At 45.6% G+C, this 26128-nt stretch overlaps 1 protein-coding gene across 4 annotated transcripts in view; it reads left to right on the top strand.

Annotated features, from left to right (window-relative positions):
• Positions 1–5088, top strand: part of Znhit6 (zinc finger HIT-type containing 6) — a 45999-nt gene extending 40911 nt beyond the window's left edge. For 3 of the 4 annotated variants that reach the window (XM_028876892.2, XM_028876890.2, XM_037207170.1), the window contains 2 exons: positions 627–751; positions 4434–5088. In XM_028876892.2, the coding sequence (XP_028732725.1) occupies positions 627–751; positions 4434–4474 (166 nt within the window). In that variant the 3' untranslated portion in view covers positions 4475–5088. The other variant, XM_037207169.1, reaches the window with a different exon arrangement.
• The last annotated feature ends 21040 nt before the right edge of the window (positions 5089–26128 follow it).

The following is a 26128-nucleotide window of genomic DNA, read 5'->3' on the forward strand; positions in this document are numbered from 1 at the left end:
TGTTATCAGGTTGTAGCAATTGTGATATTGGCAGCCAAGAGCAAATTAAAATGGGTGATGTTGAGAAAGGCAAGAAGGTTTTTGTTCAGAAGTGTACCCAGTGCCACACTTTGGAAGCAACTATGCCCTACTGGGTATACATTTTGGTTATTTGCTGTTTTTTGTTTTGTTTTGTTTTGTTTTTTGACCTCTTGAGACAGGGTCTCAAGGTATAACCCAGATTGACCTGCGTAGCTTCAGAGTCATCATCCTCTTGCCTCAGCTCCTCGTGTGTTGGGTCACAGACACTGGTATTCTTGTAGTTTCATTTTAAAACCTCTATAAGAGTAGCCCTTTTGCCTGGCTTCTTAGAAGGCATCAAACTTACATTAAGGAACTTAACTCCTGAGTTAATGTTTTGGTATGTTTCTTTAAGATTAATTTAGCCAAACAGTTGTGGCACATGCCCTTAGAACTTGGGCGACAGAGGCAGAGGCAGGCAGATCTCTGTGAGTTTGAGGCCAGGATAGTCTACAGAGTGAGTTCCAGGACAGCCAGGAGTACATAGAGAAACCCTGGTGGGGAGCTGCGTGGGGGCAGGAAAAGAGATTAATTAAAATTTTAAGGGTGTTTTGTTTTTTCTTAAGATATTATGAACTGGATCCCAACAAAAGTCTTTTAGACAATTTGAGGAACAAAGTGATCATTGAATATCCAACTTTGCACGTAGTATTGAAAGGATCTAGTAACGACATGCAACTTCTTCACCAAGGTAAGCACATTTTATCTTTTCCCTTCTGAGAGGGTCAAGCAGTTATGTGGCTACTCCTACATTTTATATGTGTGTTATAGATGTAAAAGAATTTACTGTGCACAGCAACTGATATTGTAAAGTACCAAGTGAGTGAGTGCCATTTATACCCCACTAGAAAGTGTGATGCTCATGATGCTGGAATGATTGAATCAAAGTGTCTTGCTAAAAGGGGTATTTTGCTTTATTAGAATTGTCAAGATATTTAATTTACTGTCTACTGAAAACTGTGGGCGGAGTTTTTCATCGGAATGACAGGTCAGCTCTGTCCCATCAGCCAGCTTACAAATAACCACACAGAGACTTAATATTAATTATAAATGCTTGGCCAGTAGCTTAGGCTTGTTACTAACTAGCTCTTACAACTTAAATTAACCTATATTGATTAACTATGCTCTACCGTGTGGTGGTACCTTTTTTAAAGGCATGTTCATTTTTCTTCTCTCTGTCTCCCTGAGACTCTTGAGACTTCCCTCCTTCTTCCCAGTGTTCTCTCTGCCCCAGAAATCCTGCCTAGCCATCGGTCAGTCAGCTCTTTATTAACCAATAAAAGTAATACATATTTTCAGTGAACAACAGGATTATTCCACAACAGACAACTCTAGAGATTCACGAAATGAGAAATACTGATTTTGTATCCTCCTTTCTAGCAAAGGATGCTGCTGAGGGAATGTGTTTAAGTCTGGGCTGTGTTTAGCTGAGCTTGTACAATGGCTTGCTGGTTTATTTCCTGCCATTTCTGTCTCTTTGCCATGTGAGCAGGTCCTAGAACTGTGATGGGACTAGACGTGGTGTGTGTGAATGTTTGGTGTGTAAAAATCGCTTACCTACATTGATCAAAGTAACCTACATTCATCAAAGTAACCTAATTATATTGCATAATACAAGAGTCTAGGGCTTGATAGAGCTTAGTAATTACTTCTAGAAGGTGACTACTCAGAACCCTTAGATAACATTTCAGCTGAGAACTAGTAGAAACAGGCCAAGCTGCATTGTTGCGTGTGAATCTGTATGTTTGAATAGTTTTATTCAGCATGTGTGGTTTGCATTTTGTTGCATAATGGACAGTAGCCTGTTGGTAAGGTGTTTTTTCCACATGTATGTGTGTCAGTTTTTTTTTTCTTGAGTAAAATTAATAAAAAAAATTTCCAAGATTTTTAATAACAAATTATGAGTCTCTAAACCTTGTATCTATTCTTATCTTTGTTTTTCACAATTTGAGGATAGCCAGTTTTCTCAAATTAGGAATTTCAGTTTTAGGTAACCACTTGGACTTTTCTAAACTTTGTAAAAACCTTACTTTTTCTTCAACCTGATTAACATTGTGTTAAGACTTGTAAATGTTGGTCTCAGTGAAAGCTGTTGGGTGAGTTACTGGCCAGGGCAAACATGGACTGTGTAAACAAACAGAGCACACTGCTCCTCTTTCACCTTGTTTAGGAATAACATGTCCAAGCTAGGCTTCCTGGGATGAAGCAGTAAGAAAGGCTAATTCAGCATGTCCTGGAACCTCAAGTAGAAGCTGTTGCTTCATTTCGCACTTATTTGCAGTGGACTCTTCTATGTAAATGGTGGTCTAGGGCTGCTGCAAAGAGTCTGCCGAGCTGTCACGTTCTAAGTGCTCTCCCCTAACAGTGAGGGTGCATCTGTGGGCTTGCATTTATTTTATTTTATTTTATTTTATTTAGCATATCAAGATGCCTGTCTCTTTATACAGTCCTATAGCAATGATATTCTATAAGGTGGCCCCATGATGTAGGTGTGTGAGGGGGGGTCCTATAAAAATAGCATGTTCTTTGGAAAGCCTTCAATTTTTGCTCTCTCCGAAGGCGGGGGGAAAACGTTGAATTTTTATCCTGAGAATAGAATTCTGTTGGTGATGGGGGGGGGGGATGTGTTTCTGGAAAATGTAGTCTGCAGTTGATGGTTGTTACAGTGTTTATTTGGTTGGTTGTAGATTGCCATAATTAAGTCTGCCTATATTAATAGGAAAGGGGGTAATTGCTTGGTAATCTGTCCTTCCTTCTCTTTTTAAGGAATGAAAAGGGTTAACTGGACTAGGCAGGAGAGGAAAGTGGGAAAGTGCTGGTTACTCCCACCACACACACACACACACACACACACACACACACACACACACACACACACACACACACACACACACCCTTTGTGGATCCCGTGGGACTGCAGAGAGTGCAGAGAGCAGTGTGCACCCCTGAACAGGCTCTCCTCTGCTGGTGTTCCAGAAACAGAGCGGGGTGACTTGAGAAAGCAGGCTGGGCTGACTTCTGAGGACAGAACTGTGTGAACAGACAGCTAGGCAGCTGTGGTAGGCTACATCAGTGACATTACCTAGCAGGACCACCTTTCATATGTCAGTCTCTTACTGGAAAAATAAATCCTTTCATTTAACCTCCTCCCCCAGTCTTCCTCAGCCTTCTTTGTTTGCTTTCTTTCCTGCAGAGGAAGCCGGAGGATAAAATAATCAATTTGTAGGATCGCAGAGGAACTTGAAAGGTTCTCTTGGAATTTCTAAAACTCCCAAGATGAACACTGCCTGACGTGGCAACATTTTGATGCCTTACACATAGGAAGGACTCACTGAATGCTGTTTTTGTTGCCAATACAACCGTAGATCTAAATGAACCCCAAGGAACTTGACAGTTGGAATATGAGACAGAGGTCCAAGCTCCTGTTTTTAGTCCTTGTGTGTCCTCTCCAAGATCTCTTCTCCTTCTCTACCTCATGGAGACAAAAAATAATAACATATTATTTTAAGACAAAGCTTAATATGTTATTATTTTTTAAAGATTTCGTTTTATTTATGTGTGTACATGTGTTCATGTGCATCCACTCATACTTACAGTGCCCTCAAAGGCCAAAAGAGGATGTCAGGTCCCCTAGGGCTGAAGTTACAGGCAGTTATGAACCTCTCTGTCCCACTACAGGTGGGTATTGGGAACCAAGCTTTAGTGCTCTGAAGAGGCAGCTAGTGCCCTTTACCCCAACTGTCTCTACAGACCCCAGTCATATTTTAACCTTAACAGTTTTCAGTGTTTCAATGTGTTATTTCCTTTCAGATTCATCATATATAAGGACAGGGTAATATGTAGTCATAGGGGTTCAGTGTACTGCACACTGTGGGGCAAACCCAGGGAAGAGAGCTTGTGTCTTGGTCATGGAGACTAGCTTCTGTATTGCTCACCCTCAGCATGGCAGGAGCTTCAGAGGCCTGCATTGTGCTCAGTCTTCTGTCAGCCCACGTGCATTCACATATATATACTCACCCTTTAGTATAAAAAATACACATCTGTAAAAAAGTCCCAACTGCATGTGGACAGGCTTTGTGATAATGGTGTCATGAATATGGGATCATAACTGAACCATGAGGTCCATTTCCAAGTCTTCCACTGTCAAGAAGGTTGTAACCCCACAAATTATAATTGCCACTCTTAAGCACCATTTCTCTATTTATTGTGTCCAGAAGTGAGTCTCCTGGCTGCCTGAGACATGACATGGTTTGTCTGTCCCTGTGAGCAGTGCTGTTGCTATGCTGTGCACCAGAAAGGAGGAGAGATGAAGAGAAAACAAAACAGGCTGAGCAGTATAAACATTTGACTGTGTTTACGTGGTTTTCTTCCAGTGAAAAGTGAACCTACCCAGAAGTTCGGCAATGAAGATTGAGCACTTGTGGAAGAAGGTGAAAGTTCCCAGAGGGTTGAGAAGATTGTGTGGATGGGCAGTTGGGTGGTTGGGGAACTGTCAGCCGGGGGTTGGAATGTGTTGTTTGTATAAAAGGAAATTAAACAATATAACTTTCTTTTGAAAAAAGTGTATTTTGTTGTCTTTTAAATGAATTGAGGTCCAAAGCCTCTTTCACAGAATGAACCTCTATGCACCTGATTAGTGGAGTCCTCCCTAGACTTTAATATGCTTATTTCTGTAAGCTGAAACATTTGTATTTGTTAGGGTGACACAGGACCAAACCCAAGGATCACCTGGGTCAGCCACAAAGATGGCCCTCTCTGTGGTCACAGCTCACTGAAGAGAATGCCACGAAGCTAGCAAAGCGTCTAGCCAAGTCGAAGCACTCTCCCAAGAGTTTACCGTCCTTTACCGTGTTTGGTTTTTCTGTAACCCCTCTTAAGACAACTCATACTTGAGATACTCTCAATCTTATGGGAAGATGAAAAAACACGAATCACTCACTGTGTGTTATGTTCAGTTAAAAAGATCAGCAATTCCATGTTGAGTTATCCTTGATGACATCTTCACACAGGTTCTGTGCCTCATCCATTCCCAGTTGACTCTGTTGATGCACAGGGATACAATGATGACCAATTTGGTGTTGTAGTTTGATACATCTAAAGGAAACAACCACTGGGAATTCTTGAGTGTGTTGATGATGCGTGTGGAAGTATGGTGATGTGTGTACACGGCTTGATTTTTAAACAGTTCACATACTAAAATTAAACTTTGATCATTTCATGTACATTTATGACGCTCTGAAACTTTAGTTTGTAGAAGAATAAAGAATTACATCTGCATTGCATCTTGTGTACTAAATGTTTTTTAAAAATTAATGAAAAGGGGGCTATAAATTTGAAAAAGCAAGAAAGAATATATGGAAGGGTTTAAAGGGAGGGAAGAGAGAAATGATGTAATTATAGTATAATCTCAAGAATAAAGCTTAAAGTGATAAAATTGGACATTAGTGAAGATCATTTAGCTCCTAGGTATATAAGAGTCAGGTCAAAAAGAAGCCAGAGACTTGGAGAATACAAATACATATGTAACTCAGGTTAGAAATCACAGTAGAAAACCAAGGGGCAGTAGTGCCCAGAGACCACTGCTTTCCAAGTGCACCGGAAGTTCGGTTCGTAGTTAATGGAGCCATTGAGAAGTGTGCTCAGACCCTGGGTGCCCTTGAGATCTGACGTGGCAGAGGATTCATGTGGAGTTATGTCCTTGCCAGTACAACTGGAAAGACAGCTAAGCTCAATTTCACGGGATTCATATTTGGTCCAAAAGTAAAATCTGTGTCAGTGAGGCAGGCAGGAGAGGTGGAGGAGCTGAGGCGCAGTGTCCTGGTGGTGTTGACGAAGTGGGATAAAAGGACCCAGGAAGAACATGTGGTCCGAGTGTGGGATGGAGAGGAATCCTAACAGTGAAGTCTTGTACTTTGGTCTCAATTCTAAGAAAAGTGCTAAGCTCCGTATAAAACTGAACAACAAAGAAAGAATTTATTCTGTGTTTTCCTTCTCCCAGGAGGAGAGGGGAACAGAGTTCACCTAAATAGAACTGTCAGCTCACTTGATTAATATGCATATTTATTCCCAAGCAATTTATAATAAACATGTGTCTTAATGGGTGATCACGCTAGACTCGAGGGGTGACGTGGGAATGGTTCCCCGAAAGCCTTAGAAGGCAGTAGTACTAAAGCCCACTCTCCTCATTGGCCCTCTCTCTCAGATTCTTGACAGATTCTGGAGTAAACAGACTGAGACCCATGGCAACGTCATCATTCTGCAGTAATCCTGGATTACTTTTTAAGAGGGGAGACACTCCACCTGGCCTTTTATTTTTTTAAACAATGGTTTCAAAGACAAAATACGGCTTTTCATAATTGCCAATCATGACATATAGGATTAATAGCATAAATTACAACACACAAAATTTGCAAGCACAAGGACCTAAATTTGAACCCCAGAACCCACATTTAGAAAAGGGGGGAAAGCAACAGCTGCCAGGATGTAGTCCCAACATCAGAACAGTACAGACAACAGAGTGACCATCAGGGCTTTCTAGCCAGCCAACATGGCCTAGCTTACTCTGAGTTCAAAGTCAGAGAGAAACACTATCTCAAAATGAAGGTAGACAACACCTAAGGAACAACACCCAAAGTTATCCTCTGGCTTGCGTGCATGTGCCCACTCACGCACAAACACTCACTCACACACACACACACACATATACACGCGCGCATGTGCGTCTTTTAGCCTTTGAGAAGCCAGCTGTATGAGCCTGCTTTTCCTTTCATACTCTTGGTGACTAAAGTCAAGGCTCCAGACCGCCTTTTCTCTTTTCATTCCTTGCCGTGATGCTTTACTTGGGAGCTTTACCTTGAGTACCTACCTGATCCTTCTGCCTCCACCTCCCAAGTGCTTGGATGGTAGATACTTGCTATCACACCCAACTAACCACGTTGTTGTTGTTGTTTGTGGTTTTTCAAGACAGAGTTTCTCTGTGTAGCTTTGAGCCTTTCCTGGATCTCGCTCTGTAGACCAGGCTGGCCTCAAACTCACAAAGATCCACCTGGCTCTGCCTCCCAGGTGCTGGGATTAAAGGCATGTGCCACCACCGCCCAGCTCCACATTTTTAAGAGGGTTATTCATAATTTATTAGTCCATTTTTTTCCATTTCTCCCAGCATCCTTAGCAGCTATTTTGTGCCTTTTATTCATGCTACTCTAAGTCATTGCTGGTTTGAACATAGAATCTTAAGTGACCTCTGTTAGCTCTTATGTTCCTGCCAGTTTCTTTGATGGGCTCCAACATTGGCATCTGGTCTTTGTCATTGTCTCCTCTGAATTGCCCACAGCTGAACTGAGTGCAGCTCAGAGCTGTCAAAGCAGACCCGAGGTTGTGTGGCTATCCAAGATTGCCAGGTCCGTGGACCCACGTGGAAAGGACACATTCATGCAAGAATAACTGTCGCTGACTGGTGTGTTAGCATACTGAACATTAGAAGAACCGTGTGTTCGGCCTGCTGGTGCATCCACCTATGACTGGCCATGCCTTTTAGATGGGACAGGCTTGAAGGGCAGAGTTTGGTGGGAACTATTGCAGCTACGTGGGAGATACCGTAATTTCCTGACCTTTTGGAATTCTTGGGAAAGGTTCAAAAGTAGACATTAAATGGTTGAAGGAAATCCATAAAGACACCAGGGCAGACAAAAGAAAGGTCTTGCAAAATGCATGAGTGTTCATTTCCTAGACTGGAGACAAAGGTTCATACTCTGACATGCACCCAAGAAGGAAACCAACCAATATGGTTTTTATTTTTAAAAGCAAGCTTCCTATCTCCCTCGAGAGATGCAGAAACTATTACATGGTGATTTCACATTTTTATTTCAGAAAACTCAAGTTTCTCTTGGGTTTCTGTTTAGCATTCTAGTTGTATTTTTCTGTTAGAAGAAATTGTCACAATCCACCTCTTGGTATCTTGATTTCTTTTGGCTCCTCAAGCATGGGTTCTGATTTAAGTCCATATGGTGTAAATCTGTGGTGCAGAGATGTCCCTGGAGCTCAGTAGTGTCTTGTTTTCCTAGAGCCCTGTGGTCTTCCTGTTGACTGGTGCTCTGTGTTCCTAAAGAACAGGCGGATCCAGTGTCTGTTTTGAAGTATGGGGCCTAGCTGACCAGATGCTGGGAGTCTGTGCTCTAAAGCCTTCGCCAGTGTGAGACAGCAGCCTTTTCCATGTTCCTGACAGACTGGGAGGTGTGTTTTCCAGTTCTCTGCTTCAGAGCTCTCTCTGGAAAGGCTGGTCAGTTGTTCAGCCAACATCCTTGGCCTCTGCAGCTGCTGCCGCTTAGAAGGCCTCTCATAGTTTCTGCCACATTTGGACCCTCACAGTCAAAACTTCTAAGCATTGAGAACGGGAAGCTGGAGGTGCTGACTAGTGCCAAGAGAGTGGGTACCGACTGGCAGTGACTAAGGAAGCTGCTGTGTGGCTGGCCTGTGTGTGGACAGGCACAGGGAAGGCTAACCCAGGTGTTCCATTCTTGCCTTCCTAGGTGACAAGAAGCAGTTGTGAGGTTTGAGTTGATTCTTTTAAAGGCAGTTCTTTCTCCTGACCAGCTTGTGTCCTTGACGGTGGGAGGGGAAGCAAGTTAATTACCAAGTGTTCTAGCCTATCTAAAGGTGCTGTGTTTGAAGTTCAGTGACTTAGACCAAAAATGCTTTCGATGATTCCATAATCTCCTACATTGCCTCTTAACTCCGAAGAGGAGTCGTGAGTCTGGGAAGCTTGGACTGATAAATGACATTGAAGGGCTGAGTAAAGCCTGCTGCTGGCCACTCGGCATGCTCCCACTCCTGGGAACAACTCCGGGAATGACCGGCTTCACTGTTCTTGGCCTCCAAGTTGAAATGGGCTTGACCCGTCCCCTCCTCCTGATGGGATTCCTTGGTCTAAACTGCTCAGCCACCCACTCCTCTGTTTAGTTCAGAACTGTGCAAGTGACCTGAGCACATGGGACCTAATCAGACACAAAGAAGGGGCTGAGCATGGCCGGGCTCCGACTGCCAGAGGCCAAAGGTAGATTTCTGAATGTGACGCTGTGAGGAGAGCTGGTCTGCCTGATGACTGGCAGGAAGCCAGTCGGATCTGTGTTCAGCCGTGCCGTGCATCCCTGTGAATTGTTCAGTAACAGTGGCCAAAAGACTGCTTTCTCTTTTGCCCGCACCTCTGCCAAATTTAATAACCAGGAAATGAAAGGTAGTAAATGATAGCCACTGGATTAAAGAGTCTGCTGAATAAAATAGAAGAACCTCATGCTATAAACCAGGCTGGCCTTGAACTCACAGAGATCCACCTGCCTCTGCTTCCCATGTGCTAGGATTAAAGAGTGTGCCACCACTACCCTCGGGAGAATCATTCTTTACAGATGCATTAACTGGACTTAGTGGGTTATCAAAAAAAAAGTGGGGGAGGGGGAGAGACGTGAAAATAGAAGAACTGGTTTAGGACTAGTCCACACCAGAGTGAGATGGACTGTTACTCTTTAACTACCTCATCCCATTGGACCTGATGCTGTGAGGATGTAGGCCTTGGAACCCCCAGAGCCCCTTGTGATACTGCAGAGAACTGAGAGGCACTTTGCTTTCTGTCTTGCCATTCTGGACTGTTTCCTTCATTTCTAGCAACAGCAGTGGGGTTTCCTGAGTAAGACAGATGTGAGGAGACTCAATCAAGCGACTTCTTACAGAGGGCTCGTCATCTTTCCCAATGCCCCTTAGAACGGAAAGGATTGTAGAGATCAGCTACTCCCATGAGATCAGTGCCTTCCCAAGTGCCTCAGGGTGACAAGGTGATTTTTAGGTGCTTCATGAACATTTTTTATTTTAATAAATATAATTATCAATAACAATTCCCGGAAAAATAGGACTTTCTGCATCAAATTTGTAATGTTATGGGCTTTGTTGTGATGCTTTTATTGGAGCACAAATTAAAGGTTAGGAAAACAGAAGTTTGCTTTTTTAAGGAATTACCCAGTTGCCAGATGAAGAGTGAGAGATACTACACATGAGATCTTGGAGCTGGAAGGGGCCCTGGAGATCATGCACTCATCTCCCGTGCCCATACATCTTCCACACCAGAGTTCTCCCCAATGCGCTCCTCAGAGGGGCCAGCTGGCTTCTGCTTGACCGTGTCCAAGGGTGGTGTGCTCACCACCACTTGAGGAACACATCCTGTGTGACAGTTCTAGTAGTTAGAAAGGCCTCCCTTGCCGAGCCAGAATTAACACACACACACACACACACACACACACACACACACACACACACACACACACTCACACACCGCCTTGCAATTTTCCACTTAGTTCTGCTTCTGCCCCGATGCCACCTTCTGTGTTCCAAGGCAATGACGACTCTGCAACCCCCAGGACACCCCGCATGTCATCATAGCTGGGAACTTTTGATCACTGTTTTCTCATCTTCTGATTTAATCACTCAGTTGTCTGTATACCTGCTTTGTGTCTAGAACAACACTTAATATACTTGTAGTATTGAATAAACCAGAGCTAGTCCAGCTCTTGTCCTGGACCTTATGTTTCTGTGAAGGCAGCCGGCTGAACACGGAGTGACAGCATCAATCATGTTACCTTTCAACCCCACCCCAGGTTCCCTGTGCCAGGGTTAGGGATCAAACCGTCTCTTGTGGGCTAGGCAAACACCCTGCCATTGACTCACATCCCTTAGCCCGCCTGGATTTTGTCTGCTGTTCACTGTACCATTTATGCCATAGTCAAGTGACTGAGTGATTGAATTTTTTCAGTTTATAAGTCCTAATTTATCCATCTTGATTCGATCGCCAATTCATTGAACCCCGAATGGTTGACTTCAAGAGTGTCCCTAGAAACTTAATAAAAATAAGATACATTTACATGTAGTGAGCAAAGGAAATTCAATCCTGGAACCTAGTATGTATCCAAGAGATTGACATAGACTCAAAGTATAAAGAATTCAACACAGGTCAATGAGAGATTAGGAGTTAGGATATGAAGGGGCTGGAGCGATAGCTCAGTGGTTAAGAGCACTGGCTGCTCTTCCAGAGGTCCTGAGTTCAGTTCCCAGCAACCACATGGTGGCTCATAACCATCTATAGTGGGTTCTGATGCCCTCATCTGGCATAAAGTTGTACATGCATATAGAACACTCACAGACATAAAATAAAAAATAAATAAATCCAGAATACATTGACCTAACCTTATCCAGCCCACCCTCCTGGTGGTGAGTCCACAGAATGCATGCCTGTTAAATCTCTAACTCTGCATGAAATTCCTACCACCCTCCACTGCTACAAAGGTCATCTGTCTTTGGCTCTATACTAGTTAACAAAATGGATCTAGAAGTTAAATAGGACTGAGTTCAATTCTTAGCATTGTAATCCCTGGTTGATACCTTCTCTCAAAAGCTTCCGAAAGCCTCTGACCACTGTAAAATAACACAGTTCTAAACTCATGATGTCATGTAATAAATCACTTGGCACATCAACACTTAATATACCGTGAGTGATAATGTGGTTCCAGTCTACTGATACATAAAGTAATTATAAAAACTGAAGATGAGCCGGGCAGTGGTGGTGCACGCCTTTAGTCCCAGCACTTGGGAGACAGAGGCAGGTGGATCTCTGTGAGTTCCAGGACATCCAGGGCTGTTACACAGAGAAACTATGTCTCTGGGGACGGGTTGGGGGGGGGAGGACTGGAGATGAAATTAGCCCACATGGGGTACATCTGTCCATTAAGGCTTTGTATATTTGGGTTTGGACAGTTTCTACCCTGAAGCCCTTGAATGAGGTTATACTCTCTCAATTTGATGAAGTCCCACAATCCTCAGGCTTCTCGGGTTAAAGGGAGCAGGGCTGCATGAAGTAACAAAGGAGGGATGAAACCATCGGCAGATGTCTCCTTTACCACTATTAGCTAAACAGAGTGACCTGGAAGGCATGCAGAGGCCTATTCCATTAGAAGGCCACTTACTGGTCAGTGCCACCCGGCAAGAGCCATCCCACTAGCCTGCTTGTGCAGTTCTGTGGACCTGCAGGGCAGGAAGGGACAGATGGCTCAGACATGAGTGGCAAGTGAACTCTGTTTTTCCCCGTGTACTTTTTTCCGAACGCTGGCTTGCCATCCCAACAGGATGCATTTTTAACATGAAGAAGCTGCTGGGTGCATGCGTCTGGGCAAGCACAAGTCTCCCAGCATTGTGCTCCGAACACTGACTGGGCTTGCCAGTCTTGGGTAAGGCCTCCCCTGATCCGAGGATTATTGTTAGGCAAGAGGGCTTTAAAAATTAAATCCAATTAAAGGCAGGAAACATCGGGCTTCCTACCCCGTGAAACAGCTTCAGTTAACATCCCCATATTTGCTTTGTTCTGAAGAATTTCGGGGTGTAGCACTTTTCCCCCATCAATGGAAGAACGTCAACACCTAGATGTTTATCCATGGCCCAAACCATAAGGATGACTACCAGAAGCTCTGGGATTAATACTCCTGGTGACCCCAAGATTGGCACGACCCTCCCCCCCCACTCACTGCCCTTCCATTTGGTACTGCCGTATTGAGACAGGAGTTCTGACAGTCAATTCACTTAGGGGATTTTTGACTAATTAGTCATTCATCGCTTGATGTTCAGAGGACTGTATGTCTCTCTGTCTGTCCCGTTTGTCATTTCATCCCCCGCCCACATCCTCGGTCAGATCACAGAGCCCCGAAGTATTACTAGTTTTCCATTTCTCCTCTGCTCCCTCCTTTCTTTTAATAACTCTGGGAGACAGGGAGGCACCTTGTAAAGTTAATTTCCTCCAAAGCTTTCAAAGCAAAGGCATAGCTCAGGCCAGACACCACCACCCCTCTCCACCCCTCAGCAAGGTCGCACACCCCTCCTTGAAGCCTTAGTCACCGGGCTGTGCCCGCCACCTAGGATTTGCCAGGCCCGGGCTCTGTCTCAGGGGCATGGTGAGTTGCCCTGTGGGTGGGGTCCCTAGATGGGAAGAATTTCATTTATCCGCCGGGTCCCTTCAACATTTCGCTTCCTAACGATGCCCCCCTTCCCCTTCACAGCCCTGTTACTTTCAGGACTCGGGGCTGGCTGGCTGCCTGTACCATGGATGGCATTTCCTCTTCAAAGGCCTGTGGCCTCAGCCACCCAGCTCCACAGAGCACACAAACCAATGGAATTGCTGTGGCTTCGCTGCCTGCCTCCTTGGAAAGCAAGGGTAGTTTTTTAAACACCCCTTGGGTTTCTTGGGGCAAAGCTTTTCTCTGTTGCATTTTATTTATGCGAACAGGACCTGTGGCTTTGGAGTGTTTGCTTTTGAATGTTTGTGTTAATGGACTAAGCTGAAAGCATTTCCTCTTACCGGAGAGAGCCGGCACAGCTGGGGGCCAGGCTGCCCTGCTCTGGCAAAAGCTGTCCCAGGAGGAAGGAGTCGCCGGCCAAGGAAGTCTAGAGGCTCAGAGAGGAATTCAGTGAGGCTCCGGGAGAAGAGCTAGGCTCCTAGACTGAGCCGAGAACCTCAGCGACTCCTCCTTTGATTAATAGGAAGGGCTGGACCAGAGACACCCAAAGTTTTGCAAATATACTTTTTAAATTGTGCATATATTTACCAAAACTGTGTGGTTTTTAACAGCTGTGGGGTCTGGTCTTTTCCTCCTGTCCCAGTCTTTTAAAGCATTCCTGAAGTGTTAACTCCTCCTGAACAGGGTCCATCCTTAAGTTGTGTGTCTGTCAGTCATGTAGATTGTGGAGGACCCAAATTACTCAGGGTCCAGAAGCTGAGCTTGCTTTACCCAACCGAGCTGCATAAGGGGATGATTTGACCAGGGCGTGGTTACCAGGTGTTTGGAAGGGTCTGCACTTGGCTGTATCTAACAAGAGGGGAGTCTTTTGCCCCACCCCTTGGCATTGTTATAAAAAGCCCTTTTGAACAAACTTCTGGGCCATTGGCTATTGACCCAGGTCCTCCCGAATCTCTCCTGTGTTTCTGTCTCCTCTCTGCTGTCTTTCTATCTAGTATTTTCTTATTTCTCTCTCCTCATAGGAACCCTGGAAAAGGTGGGAGCTGCTCTCCCACAGTAGATCAGCCTATGAATGTTTATTTCCTCTCTTGTCTTCTCCCTCCCCCGTACCTAAGGATGAAAAATTCAAAAGGACAAAAACTCAAAAGTCAGTGTTGGGCAAGGCACTGTAATTCATGGTGGAGTGTTTGCCTAGCATGTGCAAGGCCCTGGGTTCATTTCCCAGTACAGGGGAAAATTAAGTTTCAATAACTGGATAACCTAACCCTGAGGTAAGGAATGGAGGCAGAAGACAGTGAAGGGACCAGACAGAACCATGTAATGAAAGCATTAGGGTCCAGAACAGAAGTGAAGGGACACTGTGATAGGAATTCCAACCACGCCCTCATGGTTGTGCATGCCCAGTGGGACACTTAGTCATTTCCGAGTCATACGTTCTAGTAACCCATGCCCCATGGCTGGGTGGTCACATAATCGCGCAGATGTGACCACATGATCTATGCACACGTGTGGAATAGCCACATGGGCCTACTGCACTGCTTCCCACTCTGCCCCTAGACCAGTGTCAAGCACAGCGTTTCTCTATAGTGGTTTCATGGATGAACGAATGGATGCGGGTAGTTGTTCTTATTCTAGGGCAGATGTCCATCTCAGGGTGGCTATAAGTAGGTGAAAAGTTGCAAGCACTACACAAACTAAATGGAGTCGGTGGTTTGAACGTCCTGCCTCACAGGCTCCATTCTGAGTGTGAGAGCACAAAGCCTGTCCTGTTGTCTGTGGTGACTGGAAGCTGGCAGGACCAGACAAATCTAGATAACTGTTTGCTTTTGTTGTCATTTTGTTTTGGTCTTCTGATGTTTGACTGACCAACAGCCACTCAGCTTCCCAAGAATCCTCCAGTCTCTGTTCGAAGGAGACGCTCCCTCCTGTTGGATTCAGTTTGTGGAGACTGCAATGAAGAGCCTCACTTCCACCAGGCGGTGGTGGCACACACCTTTAATCCCAGCACTCGGGAGGCAGAGGCAGGTGGATGGATCTCTGTGAGTTTGAGGCCAGCCTGGTCTACAGAGTGAGATCCAGGACAGCCAGAGCTACACAGAGAAGCCCTGTCTCAAAAACAAACGAAAAAGTGTGGTGGTATTGTGTTCCCCAAAATATTGTGCACTCTAATAAACTTATCTGGGGTCAGAGAACAGAACAGCCACAATATTAAACATAGAGGATAGGCAGTGGTAGCACACACCTTTAATCCTAGCATTCCAAAAGCAGAGATCATCTGGATCTCTGTGAGTTCAAGGTCACACTGGAAACAGCCAGGCTTGGTGACTCACACCTTTAATCCCAGGCAGGATGGCTGGAAGCAGAAAGGTATATAAGGTGTGAAGACCAGGAACTAGGCTAGTTAAGCTTTTAAGCTTTGAACACCACAGTTCAGCTGAGAGGCATCCAGTCTGAGGAAACAGGATCACCTGAGGCAAGGTGAGGAAGCTGTGGCTTGTTCTGTTTCTCTGATCTTCTAGCACTCACCCCAATGCCTGGCTCCAGGTTTGTTTTTATTAATAAGACCTTCTAAGATTCCTGCTACAAAAGAGGAACCAAGGAGGTGATTTCTTCCCCAAACTAGACCTTGGAGCACAAGGACCAAGTAAAAATATGCTGTGTGGAGGTGACCTGTCAGCTACACCGTACCTTCTGTGAACCCGCTAGAGTTTTTCATGGTGCCCCATCATCCACTAATTAATCAAGAGTGGCTCCCAGTAGTCTTCTAAATTCCTCTTTCCATAATTTGGTCAAAGTTGTTCCCACTACTTGTAATTTTTAGCATAATAAAGTTAGTAAAAGGAACATACCTGAATATTCTACTTTTCTAATGTTCTAATATATTTCAAAGCTCAGGGTCAAATCTATGATATGAACCCCCAGAATAAATGTCAGTTACCGTGTGACTTTGGGAGTCTAACAAGAAAATGTATACATTCAAACATCGAGCTTCTTAGGAATCAATACTCAAAATATCACTGTGTGGCTTGGTTATCTAACTATGTACAGAATAAACCAAAGCTACATTTTTTTTTAATTCTGAATTCACTTGTAACCATGGTGTAAAGAAACCAAAAACAAGGATCAGCCTCACTACCAATCATGGAAATTCCTTAACCCACACACTTGGCAATCAGTTCTGCTGAAGTTAAAAAGATTGCCAATATTCATCATGACCTCTTTCATAGTAGATACAGCAGAACTTGATCAATTTAGGAAGGCTTATCAAAATTCAACATCTGTATACCCTTTGAGCCTGCAGTGTTGGGGGGAGGTTTGGTTTGTTCTCTGCAGTCCTAAGGATTGAACTCATGGCATTGTACATCATGGACAAGAACTCTACCACATGAGCTAATAGATCCCCAGCCCAGCCTAGCAGTTCTGTTCTTCAAGTAAATAAGAGAAAAAAAGGGGCCCTGGTACACAGGTATTAGAATGTCCAGAACAGTCTTAATATATATGATCAAAATATTATAAACAACACAAAATAGTGATCCTGGGTAGGCTTAGTATATTTAGAGTGTTTTTACTATAATTTCATGATGTGCTCTGGAGCCACGACAGTGTGTGGCTAGTATGTGGTATCTAGAATTGCAGTAGAGTCTATGACATATTAATCATATTAGTGGCAAAAAGCAAATTGAGCAGAAAAGGTCTTTTTTTAGTAAAAATGGAAGTGTACTCCCAAACATGTATGTAGTATGTAAATATGTCTACACATGCATAGAGGATCTGCCTGATTATCAGATTATCACCGCCTTGAAGAACAGAGACACAATGGAGTCGGGGGAAAGGAAGGAAGAGAGTGTTTCAGTCTGTATTCTGTGTTCTTCGGGGCCCTTTAGATTTGTTTTGCCTTTGTATTGCTTTTGTACGGTGGATTTTTGAAATTATAAACGTAATAAAAACTGCTGCTTTTTTCCTTTGAGGCAGAGTCCCCCTATATAGCCCAGATGTGTTTCAAATTCATGATCCTCCTGCCTCAGCCTACCTGGCGCTGAGATCACAGGCCTGTGCCACCACTCCCAGCTCACTTACAACTACTGATCCAGAAAGCAGAGGTGGGTTCTAACCCACTCACCCAAAAAGACCAGCCATGCCCAGGACATACCCACCGAGCAAGCCGGAGGAGCTGCCCTGAACCCTTCCCTGGCTGCTGTGACATCCTGCCCCACTGCGGTGGGAACTGTGTTTTTGATCTCTCTCGTTGGCTCTGGCTCCCTTAGTCTGTGAGATTCTTTGAGATTAAGCAGGCAAGTGAACATTAGTCTGTGAACATTTCATTTGCTCTCCTGCCGAGGCTAACTCCAGATTCCACTGTGTCTGATGAACGTAATGACTCTGACGTGGGTGTCTACAGACAGTAATTAGAACCTCTTCGGTTCACTGAAATGTCACATCGCCCATCAGGTGCCTGCTTTTCACATTGCCTTGTTTGGGCAGAATTCAGATTTGTGTTTGACTTCATTCCAAAGCATAGTGCATCAAATATACTTTTTAAATGAGAAAATGGAGATGAGAAAAAAAAAAAAGGGAATAAAAAAATAAACCTAAAGCTGGGTGTGGTGGCTTGCAACTGTAATCCTGATACTGGAGAGACTAAAGAAGGAGGATTGCTGTGAGTTCAAGGCCAGCCTGGGCTACATAGTATATTGCAGCCAGCTATACTGTATATTGTAGCCTGGGCTACAAAGTGAGGCTCTGTTCCAAAAATACCAGAAATGTTTCAAAAAATAACATTAAAATTACAACGAGATTAACATGGTATCCAAAGCTTCATATATTTAGTAAATTAAGGGTGGCCACAAATTTGGCTCTGAGTTTCCTTGAAGCCAGGGCAGAGTGGACATGACCAGGGACAGACTTGAAGGCTAGTGTTGTTTTCAGAGACAGAATCTCATGTAGCCCAGATTGGTTTCAAATTCTTACATAGCCAAGGATGACATTGAACTCTTGCTCCTCCTGCATCCACCTCTCAAATACTGAGGCTATAGGCATCTACTGCCCCACCTAACTTAGCCTTGGACATTTAACAGTAAGAAGGGTACAGTTTCACAGTGGACATGAATATATATATATATATATATATATATATCTGTGTTTATGAATATATACAACATATGATTTTATATATATATACACACACAATATAATCATATGTTGTGCCATATGTTATGAGAAACCTCTCCCAGTATATAGTCTAACAGACTTGGGGGGTGCTGTAAGGCACTGGTTTCCCTGTCCTTTCCTATGGAATACCCTGTCTTCAGTTCCCTGTGAATCATGGTCTCTTCACCCCTGAAGCAGGCTCCTTCTCTCTCAAAAGGGTAAGCCTGGGGAAGACGGCGTCTTTGTCAAGCTGTTCTTTTTGTGGTTTCGTTTGATTGTAGCGCTGGGGATGGGATCCGGGACCTTGTGCGGGCTAGGCAAGTGCTGTAGCACTGAGCAGTACCCCAGCGCTCATCAAGTTATCCTGGAATCTTGTGAGAGCTCCTACAGCCACGGTCATGTGATCCCAGGTCGCACCGTGGTCATTTTGGACACGGTTGTGTTTGCACAGTGATGTCTGTCAGCAACCACAAAGTAAGCTTCCAGTGACCTCATGTCAATCTGAGCCCTGGGTTTGTTTGCTCCTCGGGTTTCACTTTCGCTTATGTAATGGGCTATGACATTTTTCAGTCATTACCTCACGCTGGGACCTCCTTTGCCTTTGTCTCTCTCGGTGTGTCATGGTCTTCCTCTACTCCCTTGAACCTCTTGGCTACAGTGTTCTCAGCTGGTAGGCGGGAGTAGGTGGGAGCCAGATTGTATGACCACTTCTCCACCCTTCCTTCCCAAGACAAGAGCCTGGGTTTGTCACGCTGCAATCTCTTGACATCCCTCAGAAAACACAATACTAACAAGTATACCAGCAACCGAAAGTATCCATTTAAACAGGCTGGAGGAAACCCAGCCGCACTTCTGGGCTAGGCGGGAAGTCAGGCAGCCTTCTGAACTCATAACTAAACTGACCCTTTCCACAGAGTCTGGAGCTCTAGATGGCCAGTCCCCTGGCTGTTGTACACCTGACCACATCTACTCTTAAAGGAAATATAACCCTCAAAGTGTGAGCAGTCTTTGACTCGAGGACCCTCTGCCTGGGGTCAAACGTCCTTCTGTGTAGCTGTCTACTTGAAATCAGAAGGCCTCTGATCTTGATTGAACAGAACACTTGCTTCATGATCCCACACCACTTCCAACCTGCCACGTGTGACTTTTCCGTGTTGGAAAATGGCTGATCTTCACCCATTGCTCAGTCAGAAAGGAGGAAGAAGAAGGTGATTCATTGGTCTCTCTCACCCTTTCTTTCACCTTTCATATCTACTTCAGATATGTTCTCTTCTCCCAGGCATCCGATTGTTTCCACACATCTGGCTTTTACCACGTGGTCCACGCCGCTGCTAGCTCTTCACAACTGACATCACCAACCAGCCTCCCTACTTCCGTTCTTGCCCAGGCCCCAGTCCGTTACCACCAAGTAGCCAGGGTGACCAGTCACCCCACTCCCGAGCCTAAAACCCCACAGCCACTCCCCCCCCTCCCAGAAAAGAACAAAAGGCCGCTCCTCATGCCCACCTGGTAAACCACTTCCAAGGTCACTGAGTTGCCTTGGACTCTCTGACCTCTTATCTCTTCCTCACAAGTGCAAATGAGCTTGTACCCAGGCCTGTACACTTGGTTGTCTTTCCCTGCGAAGCCTGCCCTTGAATTCTTACCATGGAGGCCCCACTTCTTGGTGAAACCCCATTGCCATTGTCTCTGCAGCCCCTTTCTTTCCATCAAGCACTCCATGTCACGGTCAAGTGTCTCCAGTGGTGATATGCTCACTTTAAAAAGATTTGTTGTACGTGTATGCATGTGTGAATGCACACCACCCGTGTGCAGTGCCTGCAGGGGCCGTAAGATGGTGCTAGATCCCCAGAAACTGGCGTTGAGGACGGTTGTGATCCACCACACAGGTTCTGGGAACTGAACCAGATTCCTCTCCGAGAGCAGCAAGTGCCCTTAACAGCAGAGTCCTCATGATGTCCGTCCATCCCCCCTCATCTTCATCCAGAATACCTATGTTGTTCATTGCTGGATCTCTGATGAATGTTCCAAAAACTGAACAGCACATGAAGTAAAGAGCCTCCTAGTCTGGAGCGCGTGGTCAGCCCGATGGAGTAAATTACTCACTAGCCACCTCCTGGGCACAAGTGTCCACGGTGCTTTGCTCAAGTGTTACACAAGCCCTACTTCCTGCCCTTCCTCCTTTTAACCATTCTATAAATAACTGACCTTCTTCTGGTGTTCTAGTTCATCCTCTTCCTGACCCTTGTACTATCAAATTTCTCATTTCTTTGGCCCTTTCTTCCCCCGAATTTTGTTTATAAGCTAAGTAATTTCTTCAGATTAATCTTGATTCCCTGGTTTTCACTTCACTGTCTCTACTTGTACTCAACCATTGCTTTGAATTTTAATATTTATGTTATTTTATATACTCAATATACAATTACATTTTACAATATAGTGTTTTTATGTAATTGCTATTTTCTTTTTCTCCATTCTTCCTAATAGTCTTATTATTTTTAGGTTTTAAACTTTTATATTTTTTTGAACACTTCTTATTGATGATCTTTTGTTGTGGTTTCTGTTCACTGTCGTGCGTGATGTCTCATTTCCTGATGTAGTGACAAGCTGCATGCTGGTGCTCAGTGATGCTGTACTTGTTAGGTTTCTATGAAGCCTGTGTGAACATCCCTCTGGAAAAGATCTGTTTCTGCCTGTATCCTGGGATGCTGCCAACCTGGTACTAGTTAAGTTAGCTTTCTAGTTAATGTTTCTCAGCTCATATAGGGATTATAATTTCAAACCCTAAACCTATGTGAAGGGGAGTCTGTGGTTTTAACACCTTGAGTCTAGGCCTAGACACACAAGTTTATTTGTCTCCGAGGACAAGCGGACAGGTTTTGGTTTGTGTCCATTTTATTTTTGCTATAGTCTACCCTTTTACTGGGTGTATATTCCTTTGTGCCCTCACTTTTAGGCAGAAGTATCAGCTCTCCATCTTTTGAAGGTGTTAAGCCTTGTCTCCTGTCCTCCACAAGGTCCTCAAAACCACACTTCCGTATAAACATGATAGACGGACATTCTTAAACAGCATGTGCTTCATCTCTGGTTTCCAGATGCCAGGGTGTGTGTGTGTGTGTGTGTGTGTGTGTGTGTGTGTGTGTGTGTGTGTGTGTGTGAACTTCTCTTTAAGGGTTTGCAATGCATTTGAAAATGCATTGTTAAATTTTAGTACTAATTAGTGATCTATCTCTTGCGTGACTCATCAGTTGAAGCGATATGTTACTGACATCATGGTTTCGGCACTTAGGCTTGTATTTCTGTTTGGCTCTCAAACACTTTGATGGCTATTGACTCCCCTTATCAGCACATCCACCTCCAGAAGGAGACAGGGCAGGTGTCTGGCCTTCGTGATAAGTGTGACCCTCACTATGGTGTTTGTTCCTGACTGATCTCTTCAGTTCCAGACACATCATCTGTCATCTGAGAATCATGGTGAGGCGTCCATGTCTCTGTGTGTCTGCCGTCTCACATTCAGCTGCACTCAGCACTCAGACCGGGGTCCCTGTCCTACAATGTCATCAGCACTCAGACCGGGGTCCCTGTCCCTGTCCTGTGATGTCATCACACTTTGTCAGTCTTCCTCGTTGGACTGTGGGCTCCCCAAGAACAGTTCTCTTTTTTCACCTGCTGAATTTCTCTAGCATATCCCATGTGCTCCACACGTGGAAAACGCTCAACATTCATCTAACAGATGATAAATGAATGACTCGGGCTAAAAGCAATAGTGAGGGAGAGAAGCAGGGGTGGTGTTAGAGATTCAGCTGTGAAGACCCGAGAGAAGAAGCAGGAGGAGGAAGTAACAGTGAGCCATGGAGATGATTCTGCCTGCAAAGGGGCATTCATTGACCAGGGTAGGACACGTGGGATCACGAAGGACTTTATGAATCAAAGAGGGGGCCAGCAGGATGGCTCAGTGGGGAAGGCACTTGTCAACAACCTGGTGACCTGGGCTTGCTCCCTGAAGCTCACATATTGGAGAGAACTGACCCCACAGGTGTCCTCTGACCTCCACGTGGGTACTTCGGCGTGTGGCCCGACTCCATCAATAAATAAGCATGCAATAAAATTTTTAAAGGAACCAGAGAGCTTCCCCAGTAACTCCAATTGCTACGACTTTCCATTTATTTAGTCCAATTTTATTTTCAGGGATAACAGAGAATGAACTTCAGCCTTGGTTTTGCCAAAAGTCCACAAGCCCCTGAGAGCGGAGGTAGCTCCTCAGTGGAGGTGTTTTACTGGTAAGGTCCACACCAGTGAAGGTGCCTGGGCCTTCTGCGGCGGTAGCTCCGAGCAGCTCTGTCCATTTCTGAACCGGCCCCGCCCCTGGGACAAGCTTGTCTTCCCCCCTCTCCACAACTTCTTTTTCTTTTTTCCCCTTGCTCGCTCAGGCTCTGCTTCAGCACATCCGCCACGGACCACAAGCCCCAGGCCGGTGCAGCGCGGTCCTCTCCTTTGTCCAGAACCTAATAGTATGGGGTTATATTGGCCCTAAGAACCACGTGGTTAGATGGGCAAGCCAAAGTGTACGGAAGCAGGCTGTGCCTACCCTGCCTTTAAAGAAGAGATCCTGTAGTTCTTAAATTAAAACCTGGATCCTCAGCTGGGCATCTAGCTCAGTGGGAGAACGCTTGGCCTGGGTGCACAAGATGCTGGATTCATTTCCTAGTGCTGCAAACTAGATTTCACACGTAGAGACTTAGATCTTTGGTGCAGGTAGTAGCCTTGGGGCCAACAGGAAGAGGTGCCGAGTGCGCACCCCCGTGGGTGCAGCCGGCAGCTGTAGCTCATCGCAGTTCTGAAGCGTCTCCTCGCCCAGCTATGAAAATGACCTAATCATGTACAGCAACAGCACGTGTACAGGGAAATAATACAGTAATACAAATATTCAGGCCCAATTGGAAGAGCAAAGAAGGAAGGAGCCAGAAGACATTAGATCATTGCCACTGCAACCTGGCCAAGACAGCATCTGGGCGCACATCCTCAGTCCAGCCTTTGTTCACACACCATCCCTCATGCTTCATTGCGTGTCTAGAACAATAGCTCATCTACACACAACCCTTTGTGTGGCTGCGCTTTGAGGAACAAGGTCTCTCACAGTGTCCCTTGAGAAGAAGCGGGGACTTCCCTCCTAGGAATGCTTTACTAGGCTTCCGGGTCAGAAAGGGGTCTTCTCCCTCTGCAGGGGTGGGTGGAGAGTGATGCGCCTTTGGCCAGCGTGGGTCTTTTCAGCGTGTGACCAGGGCAAGCTGTGCTCCTGTTCCGTCCTCACTGGGTCATTCCCACTTGCGTTCTGAAAACAAGAACAATTGAGTGAACAAAGACCCTTCCTGACTGAACTTTGGATCCCCCTTTGGGTTTGGACCAGGAAGTGGGGGAGGTGTCCATTCCTCCCCTCTGTGGCCTTCAGTTGTAGTCAGCTCTGAGTCTGCAGAATCCCTCCTGCCTCATTCTTAGCAGTGTTTCCCCACTGGGCAAGCCCGGGCCCAGCCTGAGTGGGACCTCAGCCTGTCACCGCAGAGGCTTGGACAGGATGGGCGCCCATCTAAAGCTTCAGGCGTGGGATCCTGGGTGCGTTAACAACACTAACACTGTCTGTCTCCTGGGTATGGGTCCAGGCTGTGTTAGGAGATGCCTCACAGTTAAGAACAGTCGCTGCTCTTCCAGGGGACCTGGGTTGGATTCCCAGCACTCACATGGCAGCTCACAACTATCTGTAACTCCAATTCCATGGGTCTGATCCCTTCTTCTGGCTTCTGTGGGTATCAGGTATACATGCAGGCAAAATATCCATACACATAAATTAAAAAATAAATCTTTAAAATAATAGCAGTAGAAGTAATAATAATAATGATGATGATGATGATAATATAAAACCTGAGGCTTTGGGGGGAAGCAGGGAGGACCCAGCCCATCTCTTGCAGCTGCACCCAGGAACTAGCCAAGAAGGAATCATCACACAGGCTCAAGTCAGTGAACCTGTGGACCAATGCATCCTGGGAGTGAGAAGCCATGCTGATCAGAATAAAGCAAAAACAAGAACAGTCCTGGATTCAAATCTCTTCTCTTGCGTTTCCTAATTTGTTGGTTTGGGCAAGTTGCTAACCTTTCTGAAGCTGGAGGTTTTCATTTGTGAGGTGTGGCTGATAGTGATATCACTTTGATAAGGTGACATGGATGGAATATAGTGCAGAGGATGCTGTAGTAATGACTTAAATGAGACATCTCTGAGTGGCTTGGCCCCAACAGATTGTGAACGAGTGCACACAGACATACACACACAGAGACACACACACACAGATACACACACACACACACACACACACACACACACACACACACACACACAGAGTACTTGTAGTATCTGGCAGGAGTGCCTGGGACCTAACCAGCTCTAGGGTTCCACAAGGCCAAGGACAGGGCCCCAGACTCTGCATGCTGCCAGCACCAGCAGATGACAGCTGGCAGGCAGAGCCAGTGCCGGCATTGGCCATTGTCTCCCTGGAGGTCTAGGCCAATCTGGTGGCTCACTGGGCTCCAAAGTGGGGCCCTGCTTGAATGTTGCCGCCAAGTTTCTAATGATCTAAAACTATTGATTTGGGAAGAAGAAAGAAGTGGGGCTGTGTGAGGGGGTACCCAAGCATATGTCTGTCTGCATCGTTGCCATGGATTCTATTCAGATCTACACAGTGTCTTTTTATTTAAAACAAACAACAATAACAACAACAAGAAATTCCCACAGGTCTTTGCAATCCTCTACTTGCAAAGATTGCACTGTGTGTGTGTGTGTGTGTGTGTGTGTGTGTGTGTGTGTGTGTGTGTGTGTGTGTTGCAGTGTTGCTATGGCAATGCATATGGTATTGTTTGCTGGAATATGCAGAGAAAGTCATATGTATGCACGGCAAAACAAATGGGACCTTTCAGAAACCAGGCTTCTGAATAAAGATCATTCGGATTCCTTGATATTGACTCAAAATGGACCACATGGTGCAAGGATGCTGCTCAGCTGCGCCCTCCTGAGGAGGCAGAGGAGGCAGGAGTTGATGAGAAAAGGGGTGGCTTACCTGCTGTGTCCCCTCTGCCAAGTGGTGGGCTGTGGGTGGCCTTTGCTTCCCTCCTACCGGAAACAGGAAGCAAGGACCCTTCCTGCGCGTCTCTGCTGCTGTTGTCAAATGGAAGCAGGATGACACAGGAAGTGCCCAGTCGGTGGTCAGCCTCTGAGCGGAGGAGGTTAGCACCCCCAGCTCTGCTGCAGGGATTAGCATGGTGTTGTTAAAAATGTACCCTGGCCTTGGCCAGACTGTGCCTGGAGCCAAGGGCCTCGGGGATGGCCACCCTGTGGACTGCTGTGATCAGACCGGATGACCACAGAAGAGCCCAGACTATTGACCACCAAGGGAACTAGAGTTGTCTTCTGGGAACAGTGGGTATTGAGTCACCAAGATGGGGGTGCATGGCAGACTGGTGTGCTGTGAGCTTTCCATATCTGGCTCTGAGAACCTTCCACCCCAGCACTTTGCCAGAAGCAGTATATCCTCCTGGGCCAGCACATGGGGAGGGCAGAGATGCATCCCCACAGTGCTCATACCTGTCACCCACCCTGAAGGAGCACTTCCGGGGCAACTACATACTTAGTATAACTACAATACTGTTAAATCGTGATCTCCCTCCCTTCACACTTGCCTCCCCTCCCCTCCTCTCCATTTCTTTCCACACAAAACTTCACATAAGCCCAGCTGGCCACAGACTCACTGTGTAGCCCCATGTGATAGCCCTGAACTCTTCGATTCTTCACCTTCCACCTCCCAAGTGCCGGGGTTACAGGTGTGCGTCCTCCTGCG

The sequence above is a fragment of the Peromyscus leucopus genome, chromosome 6 (genome assembly GCF_004664715.2).
Source record: "Peromyscus leucopus breed LL Stock chromosome 6, UCI_PerLeu_2.1, whole genome shotgun sequence".
Taxonomy (NCBI): domain Eukaryota; kingdom Metazoa; phylum Chordata; class Mammalia; order Rodentia; family Cricetidae; genus Peromyscus; species Peromyscus leucopus.